The sequence below is a fragment of the Triturus cristatus genome, chromosome 5_1 (genome assembly GCF_964204655.1).
Source record: "Triturus cristatus chromosome 5_1, aTriCri1.1, whole genome shotgun sequence".
Classification (NCBI taxonomy): domain Eukaryota; kingdom Metazoa; phylum Chordata; class Amphibia; order Caudata; family Salamandridae; genus Triturus; species Triturus cristatus.
Genome location: NC_140587.1, coordinates 427,566,198 through 427,594,101, shown reverse-complemented (window position 1 = coordinate 427,594,101; position 27,904 = coordinate 427,566,198). Strand labels below are relative to the sequence as shown.

Below are 27,904 nucleotides of genomic sequence, written 5' to 3'. Positions count from 1 at the left end.
AATTTTAAGACTTTCGGTATTCACAGAAGGCATTTAGGAGTCCTAAAGTTAGGACTCCTAACTTCTGTGAATACCGAAATGAGTAAGTGCCTTCTGTGAATACCAAAATGAGTAAGTGCCTTCTGTGAATACCAAAATGGTAGTAAGTTTAGGATTTTGTCTTAAGTTAGTTCTGTGAATCGGGCCCCCTATGTTCAGACACCTCCGGGTATTCGGGCGCTTTTATAAATCCCGTTAACATTAACATTAACATTAACATATGCCTATTATTCAGCAAGTATTTATTTTAGGTGTAATGAAAGGGAGATCTGTTGTGATCTTTCTTTGCGTATTTATTACATTGGCAATAGTAAATGGAATCTCGCGGTAAGACCATTATATTGCCATGGTGCTTCCCTCAGAACTCAGGAGCACCATGCTTTGAAGAGCTGTTACTTAACAAAGCCTCTCACGAGTATTGACGGCTTGATGGACCTTTTTATTACAACAGCAAGTTTCTTTTCAGTGCTGGTCTTGTATACGTTGCAGTGGCAGGGAAGAAGAGGTAGTCCAGCTAAAATGTCTTTCCATTGATTCAACATTTTGAGCTCTGGTCAGGTTCTACAGCAGTGTAAAATGTTCACGTTTACATTTACGCAGTCACTGTCGATTCATCATCCAAGCTTGAACAGTGTGGAAAGATAAAGATTAGACTCGGAACATTTTCAAAATCTAAGCCCAATTCGAAAGGCTTTTTTTCTATGAGTAGTTTTTCCTTACTCGTTTCTTAAGAGTGAATTACTCTGAATTTCAAGGACAGATTCACAATCCATTTCCTGAGAGTAAATATGTTTAACTTCAGGCTTAAGGTGTGATGTTCCCATGTATGTATAGGAGCAAGCCATTCTTGCTCATGGAGAAAAGTTTTGTTCTCAAAGAAAAGTAAAAAAGTTTTTTTTTGACTAACCAAGTATTACTCATGAAGATTCGTGAGCAAGATGTGTCCTAGGATGGGCTAGGAAGAAATGTACACGATTTGTGAATCAGACCTAATATTTTTGAGTAATTGACTTCTACAACGAGTAAGACACACCTACTCATACGTTATGTTGTGGTTGTTATCTTATCTGCATTAGTAAAGTGCACATTCTGCCACTGGTAGGGCCTCGCAGTCCTCTGACCAATCTGAGGACTTTCCATACGGTTCTTGGTTAAACATTGCAGGCTGACATCTCTAAAAATGTAGTACAAATATTCTATTCAGATCATATTTGCGGTTATGTATATGTATTGCTCATTGAGCTATGTGTGTATGCTATCCTGTGCAAAGGTGAAGACCATGGGGCTTTGTTTATTGCAATAACACCTTCTAGTGTGTGTGGTACGTGTGTGGTATGTGTGCGTGTGTGTGTGTGCGTGCATGGTGTGCGTGTGTGTTGGATGTATACATGGTAGTCTGCTGGATGTTTTTGTGTTTGTTGACACCTTGTTACTGCTAGGTGGGAGCCATTTGTGCTATGTGAAAGCTTATATGCAAGCACATAGGGCAAACCCAACGAGAGGGACAGTGGAGTGTTGCATGTGTTTGAGCCACAAAGTACAGTCAGAGGAGACCTGGCAAGGCAGTACTAATGGTTTTGTGAACAGGGCCCACTGGATCAGATTTACTTGATGGAACAAATATTAATATTATCTTAAGCCAGGAATTGTGACCCTGGCTTACAAAGGATTTTGCTATGGCTTAAGACCATTTTTAAGACCACCCTTGGATTAAAGCACTTTACATTTTGTATTGTATGAGTTGACACAATCTTGAGACAGGGAAAATATTAGTAAATTAGGCACTTACCTCTGATGAGATGCACTCGAACTATGATTGGAGAAACTTTGGCAGTTTCTTCAATGTGGGGCGGTTAAACTGAAGACTTTCTACGCAGTGACTCGCTCAGTTGCACTCTCAATTGAAAAGGCATTTTTGATTCTCTACAGTGTTTGACCACATGGACAAATCTGCAAAAAGTTGACACAAGCTTGGCGTAGTGATCTAAGTAGCAGCATGGCAATTTTCGTTCAGATCTGTTCAGGAAAAATAAAGTTAAAATGGAGGTGAAAAATATGTTTTCCCATTTTATCTCCAATAGGAAAGTTTACTTGAGCCTATATCAAAAAATGCTGAACGGATTTACACTCATCTTAGCATGAAAACAGAACTTTACTCAGAATGTATGCTTTCATTGGTTTGGAGTAAATCTTTTTACTGGTATCAGAGATCTAAGCATTTTAAAAAGTTGCTGAACGGGCTTTAAAAGTTTAACACTTTTGTATATCTTGGTAATTTTATTTGCAGAGGATTCACAGATCTGATCCACAGATATTGACAAATTTAAAATGTTAAAAAACATAAAGGGTCCCAAATGAACAATGCAGCCTTTTATCCCATCATTCCTTTCAATTTCACTGTTCCAAATCTGGAACCGTGAATGTGAGTGCTCTGAATGCCTGGCCAAACAATGGGTCATTTTCCGGAGCCATATTCCAAATATACTTATGATTCCCTTACAACTCCCTGGAAAATTCCAAAAGCGCAATAACATTGCCTGTGAATTTACTGTACATGTTGTGATCCCACTTTGATTGGTAATATCTGTTACTGGCTGCATTAGAATATCCCCTTACCTTGGAATGAAATCTTTTAAGTGTTTAATCCAAAATGTTGACAGAGTCAGAATCCTTATTGAAAAGGAAATAATAGATTACTGAGTTCTAAGGCACACTCTGTGGTATGGACGTGTAAGTGAAAACTTCAAACTGACCAAATCCCACCAGTGTAGTAAAAAGAATCAATGTACTAAACAGCCCTTCTCCATCCACCAACCAATGATCTTCTGTCTGAACATCTATTCTCCTTAATGAAAAGACCTAGACAAGTTGACTACTTTAACATGGGCACGGGCACATTTGTATAATGTTTCACTCTGTGTACTTAAGCGCTGATACATATGTGCTTCTTGCTAGTTTGATCGCAGCCAACAGCACGGGATGTGGTGTCTTAAAATCAGGCCCTGAGGAGTAGTTACATAGTAACAAATTTAAAAGTATGTGCAGAACGGATACCATGTGGTTTTCACCGCATCCAAATTTTCAGTATTTTGGCATGTTGATATGTCAATAAAACAAAATTAATGTAGCAGGAAAATAAAAATACTCCACTTTTTCTCCACTAGAGTTTCCCCAAAAATATTTATATTTCAGTCCAAATGTTCAGCTCCAATATAAGGCTTCAAGACGAGGGGGAGAAGATGATGAGGCGATGATAAACAAACCAAAAAAAATAATAATTTCAACCACATAACATATTGTATATCTTCAGTGCTTAAATATTCGTAATGTACAATTGTATTCCTGATATAAATGTTTAAGAAATGAGAAGGTTGTTACATATTTATCAAGGTCGAGCTAGATGGGTGCCTTCTCCTGTTAGGAAACATTTATGCGCCTAATACTGATCACGGTTCCTTATTACAGTTGATCTCGCAAACACTTTTATATGGAGTGGTCTCCTGTGGATAGTAGGAGGAGACTTCAATAGCGTCTTAGACACTAGTTTGGACCGCTCCTTCCCTCCCCTGCCACGCACGTCTGCCTCTGCAAACGCATAAGCACTACAGGATTGGCTAAGCCACTGGCAACTCGCTGATGTCTGGAGGACTCGTAACCCCTCTACTCATGTATATTCCTTTTACTCCTACCCACACAAACGACGTCAGGATACATCGGTTGATATGCATGCTTAATTTATTACCCTCTATTACACACACAGATTATTTGAGACGCACCCATTCCAATTATAACCCACAATACTTGCACCTCACGTGGGATACCGGACCTTCCCCGATCCCCACTTGGCTCCTGCAACTCACTATCCCAGAAGACTCTCTCTTTTAAGTATCCCTAAGTACTGCTCTAGAACAATACTTTGACCTGAATACAGACACGACCTCTTCAAATTTGTTAGAATGGGATACACTGAAGGTGACACTAAGGGGATGCTGTCTGGGCCTGGGATGTGGCATGCGGAAGCAGCTAGAGGGCGAACTATCTCAGATAGAACTGTACCTCCTGGCACGTGGAGACCTTTACCACAGTTGAGCCGTAGCATACACCTGATCTTAAAAGAGCGAGGGCCAACTATGCTGCCCTGCTAGAGTGCTTTGGAAGTCTGAATTACGAGGCGCAGTCCGCCAGGGTACAGGCCACTGCTGACCAACTTGGTCCTCTTCTTGCATGGCTGATCCGGAAGGAGCCACCAATACATCCAATAGTCACATTAAGGTCAGCTGGAGGCACCCTAATATACACTCAACTTGAAATTCACGTTGAGATGTTCCACCATTTAACCTTGCTTTACTAGTCAACGCTATCAGTGTCTGTATCAGACATCAACTCCTTCCTGTCTACACTGCCCTTTTCTCAATTGACTCTGGACCAGCGGACGGTCTTAGATGGCCATATCACCCTTGCAGAAATTCCGGGCTTTGCCACTGAGAAATCACCGGGCCCAGACGGTCTGCCAACCGAATTTTACAAGGCCTATGTGGATCTCTTGGTTCCTCACCTTCAGCATACGATGAGCCACTTTTGTCTTCCCACCATCCTGACTCCCTTTATGAAGCCACACTTGTCTCCCTTCCACAACTTGACAGGGACCCCACAATGGTGAGTTCCTATTGACCGTTGGCGTTAATAAATACAGATTACAAGATACTGGCTAAGAGAGGTTGTCAACTTTAGTGGTTTCCCTGATGCATACAAATCAAAATGGGTTCAGCTCAGCCCGTACCACCTAATTCAATATGTGACACCCTCTTTTATTTATTTAGAGTTTTGTATAGTGCGAACATGACCCAGATGGTTGTCAGAGCGCCTTATATACTTTTAAGGCAGACAAAGGAAAGCTAGGGGTCAGAAATCAAGGAAACAGTGGGTCAAAATACAGCAGGTGCAAGATGAAATTGAGGTGGGCAAAGTAAGCAGGTTGGGAGAGAGCGACAACTAGGGCAATGTACAACAAGAACAAACAAGACAGTATACAGTAACTTAGAGGCAAAAGGAGCACAGCATCTAGTTCAACGCATTGTTCATTAGTAGATTTTTTACTTCACTTTTGAAGTCAAGAGTAGAGGGAATCAGTCTTGTTGCCATTGGAAGGGAGTTCCAGATTCTCAGGCGATTGTAGGTTTTAAGCTTATTAAATTTCTTGGGCTTGAGCATCAGTGTGCTGGTGCTCCTTGTGGACCTGGAGCCACCAGAGAGTTCCAGCTTGTTTGTCAGGTAGAGTGGGGTGTTGAAGTGTAGGGCCCTATGGGTCATACAAGCGATCTTTAGTTGTATCCTTGCTTCAAATGGAAGCCAATTGAGTGATTTCAGGTACGGAGAAATGTGGTTATTCTTCTTAGAACCTGTGATGAGTCTAGTAGCAGCATTTAGAGATGCTCTGATAGGTGCTAAACTGAGTTTCGGCATACCGCAAAGAGTCGCACTGCCGTACTCTGCTTGCACCGCCAATTTAAAGTCATCTTGGGGAAGGAAAGGTTGGAATTTTGTTAGGATGCAGAGTTGGAAGTTCGCTCCTTTGGTCGATGATCGGATGTGGTCTTGCATGTTTAGGTTTCTGTCAAGCACAACTCCCAGTGATTTAGTGGAGTCCACGATGTGAGGTGTGCAGTTGAGGGCTGTGAGGTTACAGAAGAATTTCACCACAGTGGGGGTTTGCCTAGTGGGTGCAATGAGGAGGAATTCTGTCTTGAGGGCGTTTAATTTGAGATGGTTGGAGGTTAGCCAGTTCAGGATTTTGAGAAGGGTTCCATTGAGGGAGTTGATGTCTTCGGGGGAGGAGATTTTCATGTAGAGTTGGGTGTCGTCCGCATACATGTGACATTGGATGTTGGAGGTTTTAAGAATTACAGTCAGTGGTTCCAGGAAAAGGTTGAAGAGTGTGGGGGAGAGTGAGGATCCTTGGGGGACACCAAGTGTGCATGGATTCGGGTTGGAGAGAGACTTGTTGGATTTGACTCTTTGTGTTCTGTTGCTGAGGAAAGAGGAAAACCATTTAAGGACCGTGCCTAAGAGCCCCATCCTGCATTCCCGGAGGAAGAGTAGATTGTCATGTTTGACAGTGTCAAATGCCAATGAGAAATTGAGCAGAATTAAGAGGCAGGCTTCATTTTGGTCGAGTAAAGTGAGAGCGTTGTCCACAATGTGAGTGATTGCCGTTTCTGTGCTGTGGCCAATGCGGAAGCCCAATTGGAATAGGTTGAGAAGCTGGTATTCCCCAATGTGTTTGCATAGTTGTTCATTAACACATTCCTCCAGAAGTTTTGCCAGGGTGGGTATGTTTGTTATTGGGCCGTAGTTGTTCAGGTCAACAGGGTTAGCCGAGGGTTTTTTGAGAATAAGGAGTACTAGGCCCGCCTTCAAGCAGTCCAGGATCTCACTTTGAAGAAGTGAGGCATTGATGATCTTAGACCATAGTGGAGCTAGTGAGCCTATCATTTCTTTAAAGAAGTTGGGGGCAAGGGGTCATTGAAGTGATTTGAGGGTTTAAGGGTAGAGAGAGTATTGAGGATGGTAATGTCATTGAGGGGCGTGAATTGACTCCATGAAGCCTTGTTTTTGAGTGAGAGATCAAGAGGTGAGGGGAGGGCTGTGGAGACAGAGGCGTCAGGAGAAGGCGAGAGAGTGAGTACAGCAGACCTTAGGTCTGATTTGATTTTTCTGTTTTTTCGAGGAAGAATTCAGCAACCGCATCGCAGTTTGGTTGCGGACGTGTGGGATGCTGAGATTGGTTAGAGGTGTTGTTGGATTGTGATTTAATGAGCTCAAAAAGTCGTTTCGGGCAATTTTTGGCTTTGTCAAGTTGGTATTTGAAGAAGTTGGCTTTCGCCGTTCTAATGCGTTTTGTTGTATGTACTTCTTTTGAATCTTAGAGTTTTTAGAAGATCCGTGGAGGGAGTGGATCTCCACTTGCGTTCAGCTAGTCTAAGACTGCGTCTGTCAGCATTTAGACTGTCATTGAACCACCGTTTGGAGTCTTTTGAGGGAATTCTTTTTAGTTGAAGTGGGGCCACATCATTCAAGGCAGATAGCATGGTGTTGTTATAGTGTTCGGTGAGGTTGTGAACGTCAGTCATATTAGAAGGGGGCGGAAGGGAGAGATTTCATTGCTGTATGAGCTCACTAATGTTGTGCTATGGAGCAGTCTTTTCCAGTGTTTTAGTTTCAGTGGTTGAGCAGTTTTGTGGTTCCAGCTTTCGGGTATGCAATGCCTGACGGGCTCCCGCGTAGGGGCTCTTTTTCGGAGATCTTTTAAGAGACAGCCGTATAGGTGCGTGGGGGTAAGTGGAACAAGTGTAGTGAGTAGGTGTGTAGTGGTTTAAAATAGGTTTGGTATCACCAATGGAGATTGAGTTTATTCTAGTGGTGTACCAACCTAATTAAAATAAGTGAGCCCTGTCTGGATAATAATGATCCGCAGGGACTGATGTGTCAATAGGTCGACATGTTTCTTGCCTAATGCCCCTAACGGGTCGCTTGGCAATTCTTCAGGACCGTGGTGAAGAGGAAGTGCTCAGAATTATCTCTACTACAGCAGCCAGTGAAAGTAAAAATAGTACGTCACCAGTTGGGGTATAGGAGGTCCCAAGACGGTGGGGGGACCCACGGTTGCGAGACCTGAAAGGGAAGAGAAACGGACACAGAACACAACACAAAAAACAGAAAACACATGGGCGCATCATTACAACATGATTCATGGTAGTCATGTGAGAGAGCGAATCCAAAAAGTGTCATGCTGAGCATACATCAGGGGCTCTGGGTACGATGTGCATCTCTGGTAGGATTCCCGGTGGGAAGTAATATATCTACAAAAACACACACAGTGTCCCGAGCTGGGAAACTGACTAGATCGCAGGGCCCAGGTGGTGAATATGTTGCTCGCTGTGAAAGTAAAATTGTTACGATCGCGAGTGCAGTGCCGAGCCTCTCGAAGGTAGAATGGACGTGCATAACTCGCGTAATGGCTGCCGCCCCCAGTCAAAGGGTCGCGGTAAGCTAAACTGGTAAAAGTCATTGCCGCAGTGGGGGTCGTCATGCTAAAGCTGCGGACACCAATGTGTAACGTCTGAGGAACGCGCATGGTCAAGTTTGTGCGCGGAGTCAACTCACCCCCAGTTGTGGGGTCATGGCTGTACGGGTTCGCCAAAAGAGCAATTTGTTGCTCGCCCTAGCAAACAGGAAAGGGAACAAGGGAGGGTATTAATAATCTCTCTAAAATCGCCGTACTGGAAGTTATGTAGTCTTACCGGTGGAATGGCGGTCGCTTGGAATGTATACTCACAACAGGGGGGCGTGCGACTAGCAGTGCTCCTACTCTTGCTCCGGCTCCCGCGTGGAAGCAGAGACAGCATGTGGTTAAAATACCGAAGTGCGATCTGGGGCATGCTGGGAGGCTAGAATGCCTTAGGTGTCGGCCATCTTGGGAGTACTTACTACCCAAGTATGGTGGAGATCATTGAAAAAACTTTATTGAGATTGAGCCGCTATGGAAAATGAAAAAATGAAAAATGAGCAACGAAGGTGATGAGGAGGCTAAAGCGCTGGGATTCCAGGCATGCTTCTGTGGTGCCGGACTGGTCGGGAGTTGTGCAGAGTATGCTATGTAATGGCCACAAGGGGCGCCGTGGGACGTGATGTGGGGATGTCAAATGCAATTTAATGTGGACATAAGTCGTTACAGTATAAAATGTTGTAAAATTATTGCAAAGTGCTGGTTTCATGCAGTTTGCATGGGAATAGCGTGGAACCAACCATAAATGAGGCTTAGCCCGCTGGTGTCATCAGGAGAGATGGAGGAAGAAAGCCAATGGTGGATTAAGTATTATTCAATGTAGCCCAGGGTATATCGTCATTCAGGCCATTGATGTGGCTTGAGATTTTAAAAATCCATTTTTGTTCTTTCCTAAAGAGGGCATCTTTGCTGATCGTGGAAAAAGATTCCAGTATTGTCCAGCTTATGTCATTGGCCGTGTGGTTCATTTCGAGGAAATGCGTGCACATTTTTGTATTCACCTTTCTGCACCTAATGTTGCTGCGGTGTTCAGAGATTCGGATCTTAGCAGGTCGCGTTGTCATCCCTACATACATGAGGTGTCAGGGACAAAGGATTAGGTAAATGCAATTGCGTGTGTTGCAATTTGTATGGGTTTTTTGTTCCCAGGTTAGGTGCTCTGTGAGTTTGATGTTTTTACTCACTTTTGTCAGCGGAAATACAATGCATTGCCCACATGGATAATGGCCCATGACTGGTGGTAGGTCCCAAAGTTGCTGGCTGGCAGGTGGTTCATACCTTGGTCTGGTTCTGATTAAGAGGTTTTTTAGGTTGTTTGTTCTTCTGAAGGCAAATCTGGGTTGTGATATTTGACAGTCTCCTACGGACAACAAGTTCCAATGTTTTTTATGATCTTTTGAATTGTGTTGGACTCCGGCGTATAGGTTGTCACGCATGTTATTTGGTCGGTGTTAGTTTTTTCTTTGGGTGTAAGTAGCACCTCCCCATTGGTGTTTCGTGCCCTTTTGCAGGCGGCTTTTGTGGCTCCCATGGGGTATTTCCTCCTTGTTAGGTGGACAGTGAGTTCCTGCGCCTGTGTCTTGAAATCCTCCACCGTGCTGCAATTGCGTCTGAGTCTTAAGTATTGTCCATATGGCAAGTTATCACGCAATGCTTTGGGGTGAAAACTAATGAAAAGGAGTGGACTGTGGCTGTCAGTCGGTTTTTTGTAAGTTTTTGTGATAAGCCCAGTTGGTGAGATGAGGATGAGGAGGTCCAAAAAGGGGAGTTCATGGATCGAAGTGTTGGCCGTGAATCGTAGGAAGGGATTGAGACTGTTGATCCAGGACACTAAGTGGGATATAGAGTCCAGGTCTCCCTTCCAAAATATAAGGATGTCGTCAATGTAGCGACGCCATAGGGGGACATTATCTTTGTAAATGTTCGTACTGGTCAATATGTGATTGGTTTCAAAGTGGGCCATATAGAGGCATGCTAGGCTCGGAGCGAAGGTACTCCCCATCGAAGTGCCCTGTACTTGATTGTAGATTTTATCTTCGAATTGGAAGTAGTTTTTGTCAGGGCGATATCTGCACATTCCATAACAAATGAAATCGGTGCAGGTGAATTCCATGTTTGTGCACGTAGGACTTCTTCCACGACTTCCAGAGTGGCCCTCTGAGGGATGTTAGTGTAGAGGGCCTCTACGTCCAAGGTGATCAGGGCATCCGATTTGGATGCAGCTTCGTTGTACTGTTTGATGATGTTCAAAACGTCCCTGGTGTCAAGTAGAAATGTAGGGGTCTTTTGCACCAGTGGTCATAGGAAATGGTCACAGAAACGTGAGAGGGGTTCTAGAACAAACCCGATCCCTGACACGATGGGCCTCCCTGGTGGTGGAAGGACACCTTTGTGGATTTTGGTTAACGTGTAGAAGTACGGTATTTGGGGATTGTTATTCATGAGGAATTCCGATTAGTTTTTTGATATCCAACCTTGTGTTAGTGCATTCATCACCAGAGCTCTTATTGTGATCAGTTGTTTTTTAGTAGGATCTTCTCTAATGTGGGCATAGTACCGCGTGTCATTGAGTTGCCGTAGGCACTCTGTTCTATAGTCCGTAGTTGACATAATGACTATGGCTCCACCCTTATCTGCCTCTTTGATCGTGATGGTCCTCTCATTGCTCCGATTTTTAATGGCGTTATTTTCCAGAATTATTGTGGAAGGTTTCCTTGATTTTCATGGCATTGATGTCTTTAAGAACTGCTTTTTCAAAAGCCAGAACTTCAGGAGGTACCATAGCTGAAGTGGGAGTAAATGTTGACGGTTTCCGCAAGCCTGTGTCGTCGCATGAGGGTGAGGATTGATCCTTAAAGAAACTTCACAGTCTGATTTTTCGGAATACGTCATGGACTTCACAGTGAGTTCTGAAATCGTCTACCCGTGGTGTGGGTACGAATCCAAGGCCCTTTTGGAGGACTTGTTCTTCCGTCTGGTTCAAGGGCCGTTCGGATAGGTTGACTATCAGTTTTTCTTGCCTCTGTGGCTCCTGAGTTCCATCTGTCCTTGTTCTGTCTGGTCCTGCCAATGCACCTGCTTTTGTTGATTGTTGCCACCTCTTCTTCTTCCTCTGCCCCTGCCCCAGCCTCTGCCTAAAAAAGGTTGTGGGAGGAAAGGGGTGAAGGGAGGTAATGGGCCCTGTTGAAAGCCTGGGGGTTGCCACATAGGGGGCCCTTGAAACGGGGGCATCGCATACGCAAACTGTGGGTTGGGCGGTCCATGCTGATAGTATTGTTGTTGGGCCCTCCAGCTGTCTGTGCTTGAGTTGCTGCTATTAGAGGAAGTTCTTCGTCGGGGAGTCACACTACACTTGTTTCACTTACCCCCACGCACCTATACGGCTGCCTCTTAAAAGATCTCCGAAAAAGAGCCCGTACGCGGGAGCCCATCGGGCATCACAGCACCGGCCCGGCGAGGAGTACGGCTCATTGATGAAGCATGACACCTTGCTAGGTGTGTGAGGGCATTCAATAAGAGACTTGTCTCCCCCCCCTTTTCCTTCCCCCTTCCCCCTGAGGAACTGCACACCTTCTGCGTTTAGAATACTTTTGGAGCTTTGTGCAGGACCTCGTAAAAAAGCTCTTGGTTCCTTTTCTTCTCCAGCTTTCGAGTATCAGAAAGTTGATAAAATGATGGTCAGACCAGTCACAGGGGAGAACGGAGTCGAGATGAATGGAGTTGGAGTTGGCGATGATGAGATCCAGTGTTGATCCTAAGTTGTGAGTGGGGCTGTCGCAGAATTGGGTCAGAGAAAGGTCGGTTAGGAAGGTTTTGAGGGTTGTAACCGACTGATCGTGCGGGTCATTCCAGTGGAGATTTAAGTCACCAAGGAAGATCTGGGGGGAGTGTCGCCCAGGTTGGAGAGATGGTTTCCATAACTTGTTCGATTAGATGAAGGGTATCACCTGAGGGGTGGTAGAAGATGTGAAGGCTGCATAATGGTCTGTGTGTGCTAGTGATATCTATGCATAGGTATTCACTAGAGGAGAGAATAGCTGAGGGGGACTGTTTTGCTGTGAGAGAGTTGCGGAAGATACAGGCTATGCCACCTCCCAATTTCTTAACTCAGTTGAGTCTGATAATGTTGTGACTAGGAGGGACTGGTAGGTCAAGTATAGGGCCAGAGGAGTCATTGAGCCAAGTTTCTGTGAGGGTAAGGAGGTCCAGATCTTGGGCAAGGATGAGATCAGCAAGTTCTGTGGCATGGTTTAGCGTTGATTTACAGTTAAGTAACATGCTTTTCAGGTGTGATTTGTGCAAGGTGTCTGTGTGCGCGGGTTGTGTAGTGGGGATCTGCAAGAGGTTATTGATGTTAGAGGAATTGGCGTTGAGTCTGGGAGCACTATGGGGGTTGGGCGTGATGGTTTGAATGGGTACAGCATTCCCATGTTTAGGGAGTGTCGAGTTAGGTGCATTAAGTGACGTGATGGTTAGGGTGGGTTCTGCATTCCCATGTTTAGGGAGTAACGAGTTAAGTGCATTAAGTGGGACTGCTTGTGAAGATTTAGCATGGACTCCGATGGCCGAGGGAGGAGTGGAGTACTCAAGGAGGAGGGAGAGAATATCAGCTTCTGAGTATGGAGAGGTGTATTCAAGGAGGAGGGACAGAATATCAGGTTCTGAATATGGATTTATGGATCTGGTAGGTCTAGACAGGGCAGTAGGGTCGGGAGTGGTGGTCGAATTTTTGGCAGGGGGTTTCGGGAGGGTCATATGCGGGATCTCATGTGTTGTCAAGGTGTCAGTGAGATGGGGGACCTCAATTGTGGCCATGTTGGGAGAGAGATCAAGGGCTAGCTCTTCGGTGGCCTTAATGAGTTTGAGTCTGACAGATTTGAGAGATCGCAGTTCATGGTTTATTTTCTTGAGCTTAGATACAGGATCAGAGTGTGAATAATGGGGCACATGATGGGGAGTAGGGGGAAAGGACAATGGGGAGGGCGGAGAGGGGAGGGCAGGTGAACGGGGGGTGTAGGAGGTACACAGATGGAGAGTTCCCTATTCGATGTACGAGTGCGCGAGGCGAGTAGGCGATGTAAGGGAGGTTAGGGGAAGGAAGGTTGAATGAGTTCCTGTTGGAAAGTGGGCAAACCCACTGTTTACTGAGAGAGTTAAGTAGACAAAGGCTAGTGGGAGCGGGTATGGGGGAAGTGTTGGAGAGGTGGTCAGAACGGGGTATAACAAATGCACCGTGATTATTGGCCCAAGTCCGGTCAGGTCGTGGCACTGTGGGTGATTTAGGGGAGACTGGGGTTGGAGGATCTATGGTCCCGTGTGTGTTGATCGGGGTAGGGGAGACAGTCCTAAGGCTTTGGTCTGTTAAAGAGGGATCCAGGACCTCCTGAGATGGGGTAAGGGTAAGGTTGTACCTAGTTTGAGTAGGGGAGTCACTGGGGACCAGAGATCTTCTAAAGAGTGCAAATCTGTCATCAAAGATGTCCAGGCTGCGATCAGTGGCCTGAATGAGCATAGTCCCATTGTTGTAGATGGATATAGTGGCATTTGCTCTAAAAGTAGGAGATTTTGTGACCAAAAGTCACAGACAGTGAGGGAATTTTTTGGATGAAGTGATTCTGAGTAGGGAGTGGAACGTAGATCTCCACTGAGCTCTTCTTTTAGTGTAGAAGATCAGGTCGCTCGTAATAGTACCTTTTTTTGGGCAGAGGTAGGGGTCAGAGATAAGGGTTTCTGGATTGGCTTTGAGAAGTCTATGTTTAAGAGTTTTAGTTGCATTTTTGGAGAGATTGACCGGGTAGTTATTGTGTAGCTGTTAGATCCAGACTTTGCAAGTCTGGAGTCCATCCTGAACTGTGTAAGAGTGGACGTGGAGGAGAGAGTTTAGTATATGTGGTTAGGCAGTGAGGTAGGAGTGAGCAGGAGTACACAAAGTGATCCTCACTGAGGGAAAGACTTGAGGGTGTACCTTAATTTAGGCGCGGTCAGAATAGCTAGGTCAAGAGGTGAGTAAATACATGGTCGTGAACTCATGTTGACATCAAGTTGGAGCTCAGTGGGAACTTAGCGGGGGGAGTGGAAGCCTAAAATGGCCTGAGGATGCTCCTTTAGGCTGTGCGTGGGCTCTTTGGCTCTTACGCTAAGCCCCACAGACCTGGCCACAATCAGGATGCCTGGTACTAGATCTTGAAAAGGAATTCAACACTCTTGAATGGGCCTATCTATTCAATGTCCTCTCACGATAGTGTATTGGAACCGATACCTCCATTTGGTGCAACTCCATTATGAACGGCTGACCTCGAGGTTCAAGGCGGAGAAACATATATCCAAACTGGTGCTGGTGTGTAGGGGCACTTGATAGGGCTGTCCTCTTTCCCCATTACTATTCTCCCTGGCAATAGAGGCACTGACTCTATTCATGCGCTCATTGGCAGGGTCCTGGGGTATATCCATGAGCAATGGGGTGCATGCTATATAGCTGTACGCAGATGGCCTACTATTGTATATCAGGGATGTGGGAAACAACCATTACAACGCAGTCATTACATCGCACTACCTTTACAACACAGTAATCACAACGCAACATCCTTTACATCGCATGTCATTACAACGCAACCATTACAACACATGTCACTACAGCGCATGCCATTACAACACATTATAAGGTAAGTAATGGGAAACAGTAATTTTTACCCCTACACTATCCAACACTTACCCTACTGTTGCACTCACTGGAGTGGGAATAGTATTTTTTACCCCTTCACTATACAACACTTACCCTACTGTTGCACTCACTGGAGTGGGAATAGTAATTTTTACCCCTTCACTATACAACACTTACCCTACTGTTGCACTCACTGGAGTGGGAATAGTAGTTTTTACCCCAACACTATCCAACACTTACACTACTGTTGTCCTAAAAGTATTATGCGTTGTAATGGTATGCGTTGTAATGGTATGTGTTGTAATGGAATGTGTTGTAAGTGTAGTTTTCAAAAATGCATTGTGATGGCACGCATTGTAAAATCATGCTTTGTAATGGATGTTGCGTTGCAAAAACTGTGCTGTAAAGGCATGCGTTGTACAATTTTGCATTACAATGTGTCCTATTCCAGGGATGTCCCCTCTGTTCTGGATGGGATACCCCATCTCCTCGAAAAGTTTGCGTACTCGTCTGGATTACACGTGACTTGGAGAAAATTCTGTTTATTTCCATTTATTCCTACCCTTCCTGACCCAGCTCTCAGTATTAATGGATCACCTGTGGCTTGGCAACTGACCATGTTCCACTATTGGGCATCAGGGTTGATCATGCAGACTAAGTTCTATTTGATGGTAACCTTACGTGGTTGATCGTCTCCTTGACGTCCCAGATAACCTTCTGGAATATGCTCTTGTTATCGGTGGCTGGGTGCATTTCTCTTTTGAAAATGGTGGTGCTTCCCTGCCTCCTCTATTACATTACCCCATCCTTTTTTTGACTTCTTGAAAGACCGATCCATGACTTTATATGGAATAAATCTTGATGTAAAGTGGCCCTCTCAAAATTGTATTTACCAACTGATCAGGGAGAGATGGCAGTGCCTAACTATGAACACTATTACCGAGCTTCCCCGCTTCAATGGATGGCTCGCTGGATGGCAGGAATAAACCTTGCAGACACGGCAATGGACACCCCTGCCTGGAGTCTGGGAGCCCTCAGTCATCTGTTCCACCCATGCACTAAGGCGCCGCTTCCTCATCCCAAACTATTACATGTGGCGTACCATTGTTTTCATCGCAGCTTATATCTTACTAAACATGTTTCGACTTGTGCCCTTATAATCCCATTGCTGGGCATACCCCAGAGCCAAAGGATTACCCCAACAGCGGAACTGGTTGCTTGGCATGCAGCAGGCCTCCACACACTTGGTATTTATATTGTGATGTCATACTCCTCTCATACGAGACACTGATGCAAGAAGAGGGACTGCCCCGAGACTTTTTGTTAGCTATATTTCATGGGTTGGGACACTGCAATAACATTTGGGGGACATCTCACAAGAGCCTCAATTGCACCTCACAATTCAATAGTTTCATGTCATGGGTACGGGAGGTAATCTTACCCGCTGGTTTGCTGACTCGCTCTGGGTGCATGTCCTACACCACTGACATTTTTGTGACAACGATGGGAGATTGCTTTAGCTCACCCCTGCACTACAAAAGAATGGAATATGCTTTTAGCTGGCCCTACCTACATCCCCCAAAATGTCATGTTCAGACTGATACAACGTTATATCATACACAGGGCATACCTCACGCCTGAGAAAATCAGCCCTTATTTCCATAGAACGGACGCTGACACCCCTTGTTGTGATCAGCTAGACGCTGATATTCTCTGCATGCTGTGGGCGTGTCCATCACTGCATCATTACTGACGGGAAGTGACGTGTCATTTGTTGACCTGTACAGGGAGACAACTCACACATACATGGGAGGTTTACTGGTAGGTCTTTACCCCAGGAATAAGAAGCACAGAGCAACCACACATATTCTTGATCTAGGCTTATTAGTGGACTGGCGACTGATCACCCCGTGCTGGTAGTCCCATGAGCAGCCATCGGTAGAGGCTTGGCCTCATTCCGTCATTATCTGGACCACGGCAGAGGGTGTGTCCCTACCTACAGAGGATAACCTGGGCCTCTGCAAATACCCCATTTTCTCTTATTGGAACGCATTTCTGACCGATCTCCAGGTCGGCCTACAGGCTGATGTGGAGACACATGAGACTGCTGACCCATTGCTTACACCTGCAGAGGTGCACCCACACATTAATTGAAGCTGCGATCAGCACTGTAATTTTAAATACTGCAAGCTGTATATTGAGTTGATTTTCATTTTTGTACTGATTGAGGATAGTCGGGGTGTATGTATGACGTTACAACGCATACTTTTACAACGCATGCACTTACAACGCAATTTTTACAACGCAACATCCACTACAACGCATTCCATTACATCCCATGACACTACAACGCATTTTTAAAAACTACCTTTACAACGCATTCCATTACATCGCATACTACCTTTACAACGCATACCATTACAACGCATGTTAAATTGCATTTAAGGTAAGTATTGGATAGTATAGGGGTAAAAATTACTATTCGTACTCCAGGGGGTGCAACAGTAGGGTAAGTGTTGGATAGTATAGGGGTAAAAATTACTATTCTTACTCCAGGGGGTGCAACAGTAGGGTAAGCGTTGGATAGTATAGGGGTAAAAATTACTATTCTAACTCCAGGGGGTGCAACAGTAGGGTAAGTGTTGGATAGTATAGGGGTAAAAATTACTATTCTAACTCCAGGGGGTGCAACAGTTGGGTAAGTGTTGGATAGTATAGGGGTAAAAATTACTATTCTAACTCCAGGGGGTGCAACAGTAGGGTAAGTGTTGGATAGTATAGGGGTAAAAATTACTATTCTAACTCCAGGGGGTGCAACAGTAGGGTAAGTGTTGGTTAGTATAGGGGTAAAAATTACTATTCTAACTCCAGGGGGTGCAACAGTAGGGTAAGTGTTGGATAGTATAGGGGTAAAAATTACTATTCTAACTCCAGGGGGTGCAACAGTAGTGTAAGTGTTGGATAGTATAGGGGTAAAAATTACTATTCTAACTCCAGGGGGTGGAACAGTAGGGTAAGTGTTGGATAGTGTAGGGGTTAAAAATTACTATTCTAACTCCAATGGTATGCATTGTAATGGTATGCGTTGTAATGGTATGCGTTGTAATGCCTGCGTTGTAGTGACATGCGATGTAGTGTCTGCGTTGTAATGGTATGCGATGTAGTGTCATGCGTTGTAAAGGATGTTGCGTTGTAATGCCTGCGTTGTAAGTGTAGTGCGATGTAATAGTTGCGTTGTAATGGTTGTTTCCCAGTCGGGGTGGACCGGGGCTGTTTGGAGTTGCAGCACATTGCTTTCTTTTTCCATATCCTGTTGTTGATGGCTACTGGAAATTGATATGCGATGAATAAGCTTGATGTCATTACCATACAATATTGCGGTCCGGACCGCAGTGTACTACACAAGCAAATTGGATGTATCATTGCAATTTAATCGTAGAATCCCTGTGTAGAATTGCTTTTGCTTGGCAACTTTAGACCCCCTAAGAGACATGCTTTTATGTTCTTGTCACATTGTATTATCGCTATGCACAACTCTAGTTCCCAATTGGATTATGCTTATACTGTGTTTTACTGCGTCCTGATATTGTAATGTTCATGTACAAAATCTTAAAGAACAGGTCAAACAAAAAAATAAATGTTTAAAAAACAAAAGTTATGGATGCTATGAATTTTAATTATGAAGTTAGCTAATAGAATTCTGACTGCAAAATGAATGAGCTCGTCATTTCGTATTTAGTTGGAAATCAAAGTTACTTGGGACAGAACTAATCTGGGGTAAACAAAGTGTGTGAGGTAATACACCCCACGATTTGTAAATTAAAATAAAAGTGAACAAAATAATCAAGAGTCGGTTAAATTGTTTTGGTTTTCTAACAAAAAATAATATGGTATTTGGCTTGAAAGTCATTAAAAATATACATTAGCATGTTGAACAACAAGTACTAAAATTAACAGTGAAATCATACTTTAGGGCAAAAGAAATGTAATAAATGTAATATTTAACTTTACTCACGCCTACTATCCCTCCTGGGGTATAGGTCATCAACCAGGACTCTCCAGCCACCTCTGTTCTGGGCTTTTCTTTCAGTCTTGGCCTTCCTCTTTTTCTTTTCCTTTGAGGGATCCAGGTCAAGTCTTGCCTGGGGATGTTTGATGCATGCTTGCAGAGGGTGTATCCATCCCCAGCGTCTTTTTATGATTTGTTCATGGGCAGAGAATTGGGAAGTCTGCTGCCATAGGTCATTGTTGCTGATGGTGTTTGCACAGGGATTTGGAGGATTTTCCTCCGGCAGGTGGTGATGAAGGTCTAAGCTTTGTGGGTGGTGGTCACTGTTGTCCTCCAACTTTCTGCTCCATGCAGAAGGACTGATTTTACGTTGGTTCTAAGAAGACTTTCCTGCATTTGCAGTGTTAAGTCCTTGGAGCTTCAGAACTTCACATTTTCTTTAGCTGGAACAACTAATATAGTGGGAACAAATAGCAATTATCATCTGGAGATTAATTTGTAGCTATAGCGTACTTTTAGTGTCATTTTACTTTACTTTCTAATAAAAAATATATGAACCATATAAATTTGCCAATTTTTACTTTTTTTTTCATTCTCTGCTTTTTATTCTTTTTTCTCTTCTCAATATATACGCTTACATTTCTAGTGTTTTTTTAATGGGGTGTTTCATGGTGTAATTTTCGTTGCATTCTCCTGCCTTTTGCCTTGTGTTTTATTTTTTATTTCCTTTTTTCATTATGATGGAGCAGGGTTAATCCCTAAGCTTCTTGTTTTTCCTATTCCCTTCACTCCCTTCTTTGTTACCCTGTCTTTCCTTGGCTTCTCCTAGCCCTATTGGCTATGGGTTGAGAACAGACGGGGCCCGATCCAAGCAAGGAAAGTCTGGGAAGGAGACAAACAAAAGCGTTCTGTATACAAAGCCAAGGGCTTGGAGGGTTTGTCGCTGAGGTTGTATGCGTCATCAGGCAAGTAATGTATTGCGGAAGAAAATAATAGGTGTATTGAGGATTGTCTCAAATAATCTAGACATTAAAGTGGGCCCACATGACAATTGTTGTTTTGGTTCCCTGTGTGTGTGGTTATTATGAAAGGGATATGTTAGAACTAGACAAGCAAAGCCTCAGGCACTCAGAAACCATGCCAGATACCTCTTATTATATGGACTATATAAATCTTCTAAAAGATTCTTTATTTGATGACCGCACCCCGCTTCTGGCATTGCTGGCAGTATGAAAAAACCCTTTACCCAGTGCCACCATCCAGATTTCACAAGCAGTATTTGATGCATTTGGGTCCATGCATCGTTCTAGGTATGCAGTGTGTTAGAGTGCATTTTTTCTCATGCAAAAAGTTCAGAATAAGAGTAATTTCTAATTATTTTGTATTTCTTCTTAAACAGGGAAAGTGTTTTCCCCAATAAAGAACTCCTAACCAGCACCTTCACCAGTTTCCAGGCTGTTTATTTCCATTTCTACTCAGAATAGAATTTTAGAACCTCGTTTCCTATGATTCCATTTACAAAAAGTGGTCACACATTGTACACAGACCGTGTACGAATCAGATAGTATTTTGCGAACTGCCCTACGTGCAAATAGGTCAGTTCTCAAAATGCCAAATCATAGTAGGTTATTAGTATTCGTTAATATTTATTAGGCAGGCCGCAATTTGCGACCCCCTGTGATTTGCTACAGTCAGAGGGATGGTGGCCTGCCAGGGTCAGCATACCACCATGTCTGTCTTTGTGTTTATATAAAGAAAACTTTTCTTTTAAATGCAGCTCGTTTCCCTTAAAGATAGCAAGACTACATTTAAAAAAACACAAATATCTTCATTCAGAAAGTATCCCGTAGACCACTGCCAACCTTTCCTGACACTTTTTTCAACATTCACAAATGGTAAGGGGTTCAAAGGGGAATACATTTTCGGACTCAAAAAACGGCTTTTGGACTTAAAGAAAAGTCCTTTTTGGCCACCAACACTGTGATTTTGCGAACTGCAGATTTTGTGAGTCACAGGATTTGCGAATCACAAATTTTCATTTGCACACGAGGCCCAAACTCATGTCCTTGTCTGAACTAACTGTCTGATCATGCCTTAAATATATTTGAAAAATCCATCAAACTTACACATGTGTGGGTTCTACCCAATTTTGCAAGTTATTTCTCTCTAGAACGCTCACTCCAAGCCACTAGGAATAGATTTACTCCTTCAGAATATTACACCAATGAGATGTGATAGTCTATCTCGTATACTGTGGGAGAAAATCTGGAAGTAAGGCGATATACAAGTGTAAACTCACAGTTTGTGAATTGCAAAAATGACTAAGCACTGACAAATCTCTCTATTTGTGCAGCTAAGTTGAATTTAGATGCACAAATGGCTTTGTGAATAGTGCCCTAAAACCAAGTGAAAACGACGGGGCACAGACTATTTTGTACGGATACTTCTGGTCACTTGATAGAAGGTCTCCATTTGTGGAACTCCTACTACACAGGTATACCTCCATTCACATATTGACTCTTGGACTCATGTACCATATATGTAGATGTATACATACATAGAACAACCTTGCTAAGGTGCACAGGAAATGTTTGTAAATATTCGTATATGTTCAACCATCATCTCTATATAAGGTGTGTTCTATAACTGTTCCTAGTTTAATAACTCCTTGGCTTTCTTATATGTGATATATATATATAGATAGATATAGATATATATAGATATATAGATATATATATGTACATACAGATGTTCCTTAACTGCAAACTAAAAAATTGTATTTCCATTTACAGCTCATGACCTTTGTGCATTGGAGAGCCATGACTGTGAACAAATATGTGTGAACACACCCGGGTCATATGTCTGTCAGTGCTACGAGGGATACAAGATAGACGACGATGGAAAGAAGTGTATCAGTGAGTATTGCAATCACATTTGGTGTTCATAATGGAAGAGTAATAGTGTGTTGATTCAAGAACGAAGACAGAGAGTTGGGAAGTGAAGGCCTTCGCTCCACTCGTGGTGGACCACCTGCCCAATTTAGAGGAATCACTAAGTCTAGAGTGAAGCCACCGATATGGCACTTCCCCTATAGCTAAAGGAAAGTACACAGTAGATGCCATGTTGCTTTGGCTTCATCCAGCAGTTCAGTTTTGTTTTTCAAAAAGAGTTTATTTTTGAAAAACGAAATTGAGTGGACAGGTGTGCAGGAAGATTTCTCCCTACATATCAGGGTCATTGATTTCCCTTCCCAGGACCACCATGTCTGGTGGCTGCGTCTCCAGGTCAAGGGCTTCCATTGAAAGAACCAGCTGAGGCTCCGTCACCACAGTCCCTGCAGTTTTCCCATTTCTAAATGAGGTAGGAAACCACAGGTTTTTTGGCTTGTGAAGCAACATTAACCTCGTTCCACCAAGCTCCTCTAAATGAGGGCATTTATCTTTCCTCCTCGATGTCTACCAGTTTAAGAGACATATCTATGTTTTTTATACTTGTAAGACCTTTGCTCTGATTCACAAAGTAAAAAAATCAAAAGTGTGACTGGAGTAATTTATTTGTCTGAGGCAAATAGTGAGCAGAGGAGTTAGAACTACAAAATCATCTGACATATGCAAAATGGGAGTTTTCAAAGAATTTCCAAGGACATCTTATTTACAACTACAAAGGATCAAAGCTCGCAAAATACTCTGCTAAGCTACATAAAAAAGCTAATTTATGCTCTCCTTACATGTGTAGCAAGTTGCCCCTGTTCCAACCTGTCATCAATTATTTCACTGCAGTGAGATGAATGAAATACATTTTCTTGTATTAATTCCTCCGGAAAAACAGAAATACCTAATTAATTTGAAGAGTATGCTAGACAAACAGATTAAACAAACAGATTAAACAAGATTGGAAGCAAGGATAAGCCCTGTGGGACTCCACAAAGCAGAGGCTGCAAACCAGACATTTAAGGTGTGTGAGAGATTGGGTTGCTGGTTGTGTGGGGTGATAACACTGCACAAGCAACAACCACAATCTCTGTCAGGGTGAACCACTAAAGTCATTAAATTAACCTGTGCTTAACCCTCTGGTAGCTTGGCAAAAATCAGTCAGGCTTAACTTAGAGGCAATATGTAAAATAATTTTGCAGCACACAAACAGAAATAAAGTGAAAACACAGCACAAAAGGATCCCACACCAATTTAGAAAAATAGAGTACATTTTAATAAATTGACACCAAAATGACAAAAATCCAATCAGTAGAACTGGAGTTCTGAATTTTTAAATGTTAAGGGAAAAACTAGTGCTTAAAATATCAAAGCACCAACCACTGACATCTAATCGCGCTGGACCGCGAAAAATATGGCCGACCACATTGGAACACGGGTCAGATACAAGAAGTGAATTGGGCCCGATCAGCGCGTACCTTCGAACTTAGAAGAAATTTTGTGGAAAAATGTCTGAGACAGCAGAAGTTCAGCAGGGCAAGACTGAAAGCTGTGTCTGAGAAGGAGGCATCATTGTCGGTGAGCAGGTGGACAAAGTCGCGGTGAAGAGTTCTTTGTTCAGACTTTGTCTCTTTTTTGGAAGTCGAAAATCTGCTGGACGAAGCTGTAAGCTGTAGCCAACAAGGCCTCCATGAGGCCTTCTGCGAAGGATCGCTGAGAATAATTTTCTGCTGTGAAGAAGAACATAGCGGAAGGTGTCGCAAAGTCAGACCACCTGGGGATACACCGTGGGCGGATTGATGAGCAGGTAGGTCCCAGTCTCCTCTCGGTTCTTAAAGCACTTTTCAGCAGAAAACATTCTAAGCTCCAAATTTTGAATTTTGGCTATCTGGGCGACTTTAGCACAACTTCCAAGAGTCCAGGTCCAGAAAGGCACCCCTTGGATGGCCAGGACTCACTCAGGCTGGATCCAGGTGTGGGTTCAAGATGGTTGGAGCCTTTTCAGGAAGTCAGCAGACTAGCCATTGGAATCACTCTGTTAGTCCTGGGTTCAAGAAGTGGATAAGGCTCAAACAGCAGGACAGGCCTCTGAGGGTTCAAGGCAGGCTTCAGAGATCAGAGCAGTCCAGGTGCAGCACAACACTCCTCTGAAGTACACAGCAGGCCACAGCAGCAGGTAGCCCTCGGAGAGTCCTTCTGCAGGTTCTGAAAGTGAGGGTCCTATTTTTATACCTGGTGCCTTATTTGAAGTCATAGATGTTTCAAGAGAAATTTCTTTGAAATGCTTAGAGTTTCCAGCCTCCCCTGCCCTGGCACCAGCTTGGCCTGATGAACAATGAAGTGGTGTAAGGCCTTTATGTGACGGCAAGACACAGCCTATTCATTTGCAAAAGGGGGCCTGTGCCCAGCTCCGCTCCCCCATCCTACCAGTGATGGCCCATCCAGGCACACCTATTTTGTGTATTATGTGGCTGTCTGGGAGGAATAAACAAAATCCAACTGCCCACTGCATCCAGTCATGTGACCCAAGAACAGTCTGCAGGCACCAAATAGGGCAGGAAAATGCCAACTTTCTAAAAATGGCATTGTTAAAATTGTGACTTAATATTTGACTTTACTATTAAAGAGGATTTTAAATTACAATTTCTCAGACACCAAAATGAAAGTCCTACCTCCCCCAATCAAAGGTTAGCACGCATTAAATGCAATAGGGCAACCCAACGTTATCCTATGGAAGAGGTATGCCTCACAGTGGTGAAAAACAAATGTAGGAGTTTTTCACTACATGGACATGTCAAACCTTTTTTTTTTTTTAAATGTTATTAAATTTAAGCAAACAAATAGTACAAACCACGGTATATGGCATAATGTCACAGCAGTTAGAAACATCCTTACACATATCTGAAGTTCGAAACATAGGCAATTAGACATCCAAAATTGAGGCAGGATTCATGAGCTATAAAATGCTGGTTGGGTGGTCCCGCCTTGTTTAATTCAATTTAAACTGCAGCTCTGCTGGTCTCGGCCTGCTACCCTGGAGTATGCCTCCCCCCACACCTCCCTCGACCCTCTCCACTTCCCGTATAGCTCACATCTCTACCCCGCAGTCCGGGGAGTCTCCGGGCCTCGTGACATCATCGTCGCCACCCCTCTGAGCAGATTCAGTAGATTGTGCGCGGGCCCAGTCCAGAAAAGGCTCCCAAATATCCCTGGGTCGCGATGTTGGCGGCGCTAGTTCCCAGAACACCGCCAGTTGTGCTTGGCCATACGTTACCTCTCTTAACCATGCCTTAACAGTGGGTTTCCTATGTTTCCCCCAGCCCATTGCAATCTGCCGCCTCGCAAATAGTAAGAGTAATGCATGTAGCTTACGCTTTTTAACGTGAGTATGTTTAACAATACCCAGCAGCCCCAGGAGCGGAGATGGGGGCACCTGTACACTAATGATCTGATTGATAATTTTGAAAACTTTTATCCAATATGCATCAACGTCTGGACATGACCAGGCCATGTGGAGGAACGAGGCCTCAGGCGCTCCACAGCGCCAGCAGCAATCGCTGTCCCTCAACCCCATCCTCTGTAAGCTAATTGGCGTCCTAAAGTAGCGGTGTAGAAATTTAAAGTGGATTAGTCTGAGTTTGTAGTTAGGCGAAAGCTCAGTCATTTGGGCACAGCAGTAGGCCCATTCAGTATCAGACAAAGGTGTGGGTAGCTCGACGTCCCATATCCGGCGAGCTCCGGAAACCGCCGCAGGGGCATCCGTTTGCATACGTGTGTACAAGCGTGTTATCAGTTTACGTGGCGATGGAGTAGTCAGCAAGTTTTCGAGGGCATTTAATATTGGTGGCTGGGACGGGAAGCCAGCATGTAACTCACGACAAGCCGCGCGCAGTTTGAGATGCAAGAACAGTATGCCAAAGGGTACCCTCTCCTCTCCCACGGCCGTCGGGCATTCTCTGAATACCCCTCCTGGGTATAGATCTGCAAACGTCCGTAATGAGATTGTGTGTGCAGTTTTCTTGTTTATCTCGTCTCGGACATTGGGCAGTAGCGGGTTCTGCGGAATTGGAATCGAGGGGCCGTATAGTACCGGTATGTTTGCCCTTCTCCGCAGACCCTCCCAAGCCCATCTAAGCGTTTCAGCAGTATTCAAACCTTCTGAAGGCCGTTTATACTTCTGATATACCGCCACACGCAGCGGCACTGGGGCAACCTCGTCCTCCTCAACTGCTATATGCGGCTGAAAAGGTGTCCGGTGGACCCAATATTGTAGGAATTGCGCCTGCGCACATAAAGCATATAGTTTCATATCAGGGGCTTCAAGTCCGCCCTGCCGAGTCGGCAGCGTTAATAGATCCCATGACACCCTAGCCTGCCCTCCCGCCCACACCAATGAGAGTAGCAGTGAGCGCAGCGTATTAAAGAATGACTGAGTAAGTATGAGTGGCAGGTTCACGAATAAATATAAAAATTTGGGCAGGATTACCATCTTGATCAGGGCAATTCTGCCCGCCACCGACAGTGGGAGCCCCTTCCACAGTGTTACCTTATCTTCCAACCAATTTACAGCCCTGCCAAAATTTTGGTTCCAGAGCTCTTGTACATCCCGACTAATCCAAATACCCAGATATCTGACAGTCACTCTCCCATTGCAGCGGAAACTCCGAGATCACCGCTTTGGTATTGTCAGTAAGAGGGAAAAGTACCGATTTCCTCCAATTAATGGATACACCTGACAATCCGCCAAATTTGATGAATTCCCTCAGCACAGCATCCAGGTTTCGCTCTGGCTCCGCAATATACAATGTAACGTCGTCTGCATACAGCGATATCAGTAAACTACGAGCGCTAAATCCGATCCCTTTATCTGTGTGATGCTGCCTAATCCTAGCGGCCAGAGGCTCCATCGCTATTGCAAATAATAACGGAGAGATCGGGCACCCCTGCCGCGTGCCACGTGTGATTCGGAAGGAGGTTGTTTACGCGCAGTCAGGCCGATGGTTCATTGTACAGCAATTTTAACCATCGGAGAAATAGAGGGCCAAACCCTATCCTCTCCAATATTCTAAACAGATATGACCACTCTAGCGTATCAAACGCCTTGGTTGCATCCAAAAAGACCAGTGCTGCCTGCAGGTCTGGATGAAGGTGGTGTAGTAATGCAAATACTGTGCGAAGGTTGTGGGAGGTGGATCTGCCGGGAATAAAGCCCGACTGATCCGGCAGGGCAATCATAGGGAGCATCGGCTGCAGCCTATTGGCTATTAGCTTAGCCAATATTTTAACATCCATATTTATAAGAGATAATGGCCGATATGAGTCCAGGTCATTATCAGGTTTGCCTGGCTTTAAAATAGTGATTATAACAGCTTCGCGCATAGATGGAGGCAGTATCCCCGTGTCGGGAGCCTCCTCAAAAACCGCCAAAAGTCTGGGGGCAAGCTCTTCTACGTATGCTTTGTAAAATGCTGCAGTGAGGCCATCTGAGCCCGGTGCCTTATCTAAGGGCAGGCTTTCGATGACGTTTGTCACATCTTCTGGACATGTCAAACTTAAAAGTACATACACAACCTTTTAATTACAATGCATCCTGCCCTATGGGCTACCTAAGGCCTACTTTAGGGATGACGTATAATTTGTAAAAGGGGAGTCTAAGGCTTGGCAAGGTGTTTACATTGCCAAGTCGAATTGACAGTTTAAAACTGCATTCAGGCTGCATTAGCAGACCTGGGACATGCTGTGCGTCAGCAGGACCCAGCACTGTAGCACAGAGTATTTTTTTTCTTAATAAAAAGAAAATCCCAAAATGGGATTTTATTTTTGTAAAGGAAATAAATAATGCTCCCCTCGCCATAGGAGTTTCCTCGCATGGAGCAAGGGGGCATTATTACGATTTTACTATCGCTCCCGCCGTGAAAGACAGTAAAAAATGGCTACATGTCTGCCAATGTAAATCAGGTAGGTGGACATGTAGCCATTTCTCTGACGGCCCTTACTCCCCAGTACCGTTGGAGATGTTTGCCAAGGCAGAGATGGAGTAGTCTCCTCCACGGATAAACTGAAGGTCCGCCTGCATATAGATTGGACGGGTGGACACTGAGGACCTTATTACGATGGCAGTCCACTGACGCATTACAATGCGTGCGGTCGGAAACAGCAGACGGAGGGTCTATCCAACGCTTCCCGATGGGATCAAGGAG

General features: G+C 44.3%; 1 protein-coding gene and 1 long non-coding RNA gene across 4 annotated transcripts in view; one reads left to right on the top strand and one right to left on the bottom strand.

Moving 5' to 3' along the window:
- MATN2 (matrilin 2) overlaps positions 1 to 27,904 on the top strand; it is a 476,504-nt gene that overhangs the window by 166,243 nt on the left and 282,357 nt on the right. For both annotated transcript variants that reach the window (XM_085605205.1, XM_085605204.1), the window contains exon 5: positions 21,567 to 21,689. In XM_085605205.1, coding sequence (XP_085461331.1) covers positions 21,567 to 21,689 — 123 coding nt within the window. The remainder of the gene's footprint in view (positions 1 to 21,566; positions 21,690 to 27,904) is intronic.
- LOC146830999 (uncharacterized) overlaps positions 1 to 27,904 on the bottom strand; it is a 364,002-nt gene that overhangs the window by 245,800 nt on the left and 90,298 nt on the right. For both annotated transcript variants that reach the window (XR_014961506.1, XR_014961507.1), the window contains 2 exons: positions 18,781 to 19,226; positions 1,829 to 2,055 (listed from right to left, as the gene is read on the bottom strand). This is a non-coding gene — a long non-coding RNA (uncharacterized LOC146830999). The remainder of the gene's footprint in view (positions 1 to 1,828; positions 2,056 to 18,780; positions 19,227 to 27,904) is intronic.